General features: G+C 45.8%; 1 protein-coding gene across 1 annotated transcript; it reads right to left on the reverse strand.

Moving 5' to 3' along the window:
- Positions 1-328: 328 nt before the first annotated feature.
- On the reverse strand, positions 329-3,954 carry CCDC36 (coiled-coil domain containing 36; the record flags this gene model as incomplete). The annotated part of the gene is made up of 4 exons (XM_008047935.1): positions 329-1,471; positions 1,824-1,927; positions 2,176-2,221; positions 3,883-3,954. Coding segments are annotated over 4 exons (1,365 nt in total), but the record flags the coding sequence as incomplete, so codon positions are not given.
- Positions 3,955-5,475: the final 1,521 nt, after the last annotated feature.

The following is a 5,475-nucleotide window of genomic DNA, read 5'->3' on the forward strand; positions in this document are numbered from 1 at the left end:
TCACTGAATACAGCCACCCTCCTCTCAATGCCCCACAATCAGACTGCTGCCCCAGCTCTCATCATCACTGTCTTCACACATTTCATTCCAATACATAAAGATGCACTTTTATTCCTTATCCTCCTTGCCATGGGCAGCATCTGGTACCCAGAGCACTGGACCTGTCCTGCCCCTGTCCCCCACTGACCCAACCCCAGCAGGGCCTCTCTGACCTTGAGGATCCCTGGCAGGCTTCAGGGACTTTCTGATGTTGGCCAGTCCAAGTGTTCTACAATTTGTCTTTCTAGCAAAGACCAAAAAGCCATCAGCTGAAGTCATTGTGGGCTGATTAGAAGCCATCGTCGCTACTATCAAAACCCAGGTCATAGAGCAAATTCTTTCCTAGCTCCTTGCATAGAGTAGGCTCTGAACTTCCAAAATTGAGGTCACTGAACCAGCTCATCTGGTGATCTCCCTGGGAGGAACTGCTGGAAAGTAGGCTCCTATCTTGGGAAGTGCACCCGCTGAGCTGCAAGAGCCTCTCTTGCGCTGCCCTTGTTGTCTTACTGGACCTGACTTTTCCTCCCAGAACAGGGCAGATTGACTTTATGGGGCTCCTGGGGCCCTGCAGATGCAGGGGCTGAGCAAAGAGTTCCTGCTGCCCCAGGGGCATCCTTTGTGGGCCAGAAACAGGAGGCTGAGGACTCTGATATTTAGAATTGAAAGCACAGGTTTTGCTTGGGATTTGTTCTTGCTTCTTGGCTCGGAGCCTGCCTCTGTGGGATTTCCTGGGCTGCTGTTTGTTGTCTTTTCTCCTTCTTTCTATAGTCTTGCCTTTTTGTTTAGTCACCAACTGTTCACATGGGTCAGACAAAAACATACTTTTGGCTTGATATTTTTGGCAGGAATTCTGAATGTTGTTGTTTAAGTTCAGGGATATGAGCTGTGAGGTTCCTTGGGAAACCAGGTCCCTGTCACCAGGAACTTTGTGGCCTGGAATGCTGGAGCCATGGTACTTGGGACCTGTTTTAGTAGTATCCCAATTACAGTTAGTCTGCACCGCTTTGTTCTTTGCATGCCCATTTCCTTTACGGGGCCCAACTGCAGGTAATACAGTCTCTTTTCGGAAAGCATCACTCTTTGTTTCTTCATCCCAGACACAAAACTCTCCAGACTGCAGGGAGTCCATACTAGGATTCCATGCAGCAGGGAGGGCCTGGCCCTGCCATATAATTGGTTCCTCAGAGGTGTCGTTTTTCTGCCTGGTGGAACTGAGGTTCTGGACCAGAAGTGGTGATGTCTGAGAAGTACTGTCTTTCATATGCCCAAATACTTGAGGCATTGAGATAAATCTCTTCAGCTCTGCTAGGACACTGGGTACATTTAGCTGGCCTAGCTGCTCACATAGCTGCTGGAAGTCCTTACTCTGCTGGGCAACTAAAACTTCAAGGTGCTTAAGGTTGGACTTCATTTCCATAAATTCTGCTTCTCTCTGGGGAGAGGCAGTGAGAAAAAGGAAAGTGATGGACAGTACAAGTCAAAACACACAATAAAATGTGAGAACTGATCAATAGATGTGCCAACAGAATGAAGACTTGCCCCTTATAGGGCATCTCACAGGACAAGCATGACTACACTATGGTGCTGGGTCCCTGGAGCCCACATCATGCCAGGGAAACTTGGGAAAGAAAGTTAGCTTATACCCTGGCCCATTACCAAGGGGTCTGTGTTGGCTGCTTGATCTTGGCTGAAAATTTGCAGCTTTAAAGGTATCTCTTTGGGTCTAGTGACAAAAGCAAAAAAATACTTGAGGAAAAAGTTTACAGAAAGGCATTTATACTTACAGTTTCAAATCTCTTCTGCATCTCAAGGACGGCCTGCTCCATGTTGCCTTTGTCCTGCACTGCCTCAAACACCAGGTCATTCTGGGCTTGTACAGTCTCTTGCACTAAAAACAAAACGACAATTCACCTCATAAAGACTATGGTATGCCCCCACGTGCCCAGACCACAGTGGCAAAAAGAGAGAAGCTGGACACCTGGTCTTCTCTGCTAGCACCCAGAACTCTGTCCTTACAAACCAGAGTGATTCCTCCAGTCTCTTCTTTTCTCCCTCCCTGAGAAGATCCTGGTCAGGGCAAACTCAGCCTCATCATCGGCTGGGGATCCTGAGAATCTGCTACTCAAATGACAGCACCAATCTCCTCTGTGGCTTTCATTCGTGGCCCTGTCATCAGAGTGATCTTTGCAGAATGTTGACATCATTATGTCCCCTCTGAAACCCTCACTAAAACTTTCAATGGTACCCCACTGGCCACTGACCCAAATCTAAATATTTAAATTGGTAACAAGACCTGGGCTCACTTCCCTTTACCTGCTTATCTTTTCTTATTTTTTTTTTTTGTATTTTTTTTGTTTTTTTTTGAGTTGGGGTCTCACTCGGTCGCTCAGACTGGAGTGCAGTGGCCGCTCCCGGCCACCGCAGCCTCGTCTGCTGGGCTCCGGCGATCCTTTCGCCTCAGCCTTCCAAGTAGCTGGAACTACAGGCATGTGCTACCACGCCCGGCTGATTTTTTGATTTATTGTAGAGATGAGGTATTGCTGCCCAGGCGGGTTTCGAACCTGCGGGCTCAGGCAATCCGCTCACCTCAGCCTCCCAAAGGCGCGGGATTACAGGCAGAGCCACTGAGCCCAGCTTCTTTTTATTTTTTTGAGTCAGTCTCACTCTGTCACCCAGGCTGGAGTTCAGTTACATGCTCCTGGCCACTGCAGCCTTGACCTGCTGGGCTCAGGTGATCCTTTCATCTCAGCTTCCAAGTAGCTGGAACTACAGGTGAGCGCCATGCCCAGCTAATTTTTTGATTTATTGTAGAGACGAGGTCTCACCAAGTTGCCCAGGCTGGTCTCAAGCCCCTGGACTCAGGCAATCCTCTCACCTTGGCCTCCCAAACTGCTGGGATTACAGGCTTGAGTCACCACGCCTGGCTTTTTACCTACTTATCTTCCTCCATGTCTCTGGGCTTTGTTTTCTCTCGTACCATTGGCCTTTGTGCAAGCTGTTCCCTCAGCTTGAAGTACTACTGCTTCTATCCCTGTCATCCCACCCTTCTCCTGAATCACCATATTAGACTAATTTCTGCTCTCTCAGCAGTCACCTCTTCAGAAAATATCATTTCCTACCCAGCTTGGGTATGCCTTTTCTCTGCTGGTAGCACCATATGTGTGTCCTACCATCACTTATTGTCCTCCACTTATTTATGCCCTGTTTGATCTTGGACCTCAATGGACCTGGGGACCTTGGCACTAACTAAATCAAGACTGATATTAATTTCTCTGTTTTGCACAAGAAGATTCTATACACACACACAAAACATACATTTATTTAATGACACATTATGTTGTAACTAATTACTGTCATCTCCTTGCTAGACTACAGGTCATGTAAAGTTGCACTTACATTCATTCAACAAATGTCTAATGAGCATATTATATGTGCCAGGTGGTATGGATATAACAGCTATCAAGACAGAAAAATCCCTCTTGAAATTACAATCTTATCAGGGAAAACAAGTAGCTAATGAGTATTTATACAAATAAACTATTTATAGATGTAATAAGTGCTCCAAAGGAAAAGTAAACTGAGCTTGAGACCATGTAACAGGCAGACAAATCACTCTCAAGAGTAAGACTTCCTTAAGGAACTGATAATTAGTTGAATTATCATTAATACTTCAGGGAATGGATATTACCAACATAAGAGCATATTCCAAAAAAGAGGAACCAGGAGATCAGCCTGGCTGAAGCACAGTGAGCAAGGAGACTAGAGGCAGGTCATAGTTGGACAGAGGGGTATGTGGGTCAAGGAAAGATTGGTAGACTTGATTCTAAGACTTTATTTACTGACAAAGTTAAGCAGAGAATTTGCATGATTACATTTTCTTCTTCTTTTTTCTTTTTTTTTTTTTGTCAGAGTCTCACTCTGTCACCCAGCTGGAATGCAGTGGCACACTCATGGCCACCCCAGCTTAGACCTGCTGGGCTCCAGTAACCCTTCCACCTCAGTATTCCAAGTAGTCAGAACTAAGGGTACGCACTACCACACCCAGCTCATTTTTTATTTATTGTAGAGACGAGGTCTCACCAAATTGCCTGGGCTGGTCTCAAACCTATGGGCTCAGGCAATTCACTCGCCTCTGCCTTCCAAAGTGCTGGGATTACAGGCTGAGCCACTGAATCCGGCCACATTTTCTTCTTAAAAGAAGCATTCATTCTGCAATTTTAATGATAAAGTAGAGGGTGAAAGAATGGAACAGAGATCAGAAATGATCCAAATAAAAAAAGAGATGTTCAATCAGTGGGGAAAAGACAGATTAATCAGTCATGGCATTGGGACAAACTTGTTAGCCATTTACAAAATAATTAACCTGAACCTCTAATACAATCCTGTTAAGAATAGCAAAGTTCTACACTATGGTTTAGTTTAGAAACGTCCAGAAGTTCTTCTATTTCTTTTCTTTTTTTTTTGAGTTGGAGTCTCACTCAGTCGCTGAGATTGGAGTGCAATGGCATGCTCACGACCCCTCCAGCATCAACCTACTGGGCTCTGGCGATCCTTCCACCTCAGTCTTCCAAGTAGCCAGAACTACAGGCATGTGGTATCACATCTGACTAATTTTTTTATTTGCTGTAGAGACGAGGTCTCACCATGTTGCCCAGGCTGGTTTCAAACCCATGGGCTCAGGCAATCCTCTTGCCTTGTTCTCCCAAAGTGCTGGGATTACCACCTTGAGCCACCGTGCTCGGCCTCTTCTACTTCTTATTCAGGCTGCTTATTTAAAACTCTTGCAGAAGAGGCCAATTATAATGGCCATCTCAAAATTCTTTTTCTGGCTTTCTCTACTTTGGAAAAGAGCTTTAAGAGGGAAAGTACAGGGAAACTATTGTAAATTCACATACATCTTAAATGTATAAGTACAATTTACAAGTAATCAAAAATAATACCCCAGATACTTTTTTGTCTTCTCATAAACTATCTAAACCGTGTTTTGAGGCTGGGCGTGGTGGCCCGTGCCTGTAATCCCAGCACTCTGGGAGGCCAAGGTGGGAGGATTGCTTGAGCCCAGGAGTTTAAGACCAGCCTGGGCAACATATGAGAACTCATCTCTAAAAATTTTTTTTTTTTTAGTTGGAGTCTCACTCCGTCACCCATGCTGGAGTTCAGTGGCACGCTCACAGCCACCCCAGTGTCGACCTGTTGGGCTCTGGTGATCCTTCTGCCTCAGCCTTCCAAGCAGTTGGAACTACCGGCCCGTGCTACCATGCCCGGCTAATTATTTATTTATTTATTGTAGAGACGAGGTCTCGCCAAGTTGCCCAGGCTGGTCTCAAACCCACGAGCTCAGGGAATCCACTTGCCTCGGCCTCCCAAAGTGCTGGGATGACAGGCTGAGCCACCAAGCCCGGCCTACAAATAAATTTTTTTTTTTTTTTTTTTTTT

Source organism: Carlito syrichta, unplaced genomic scaffold (assembly GCF_000164805.1).
Source record: "Carlito syrichta isolate Samal-C Ts95f unplaced genomic scaffold, Tarsius_syrichta-2.0.1 Scaffold118244, whole genome shotgun sequence".
Classification (NCBI taxonomy): Eukaryota; Metazoa; Chordata; class Mammalia; order Primates; family Tarsiidae; genus Carlito; species Carlito syrichta.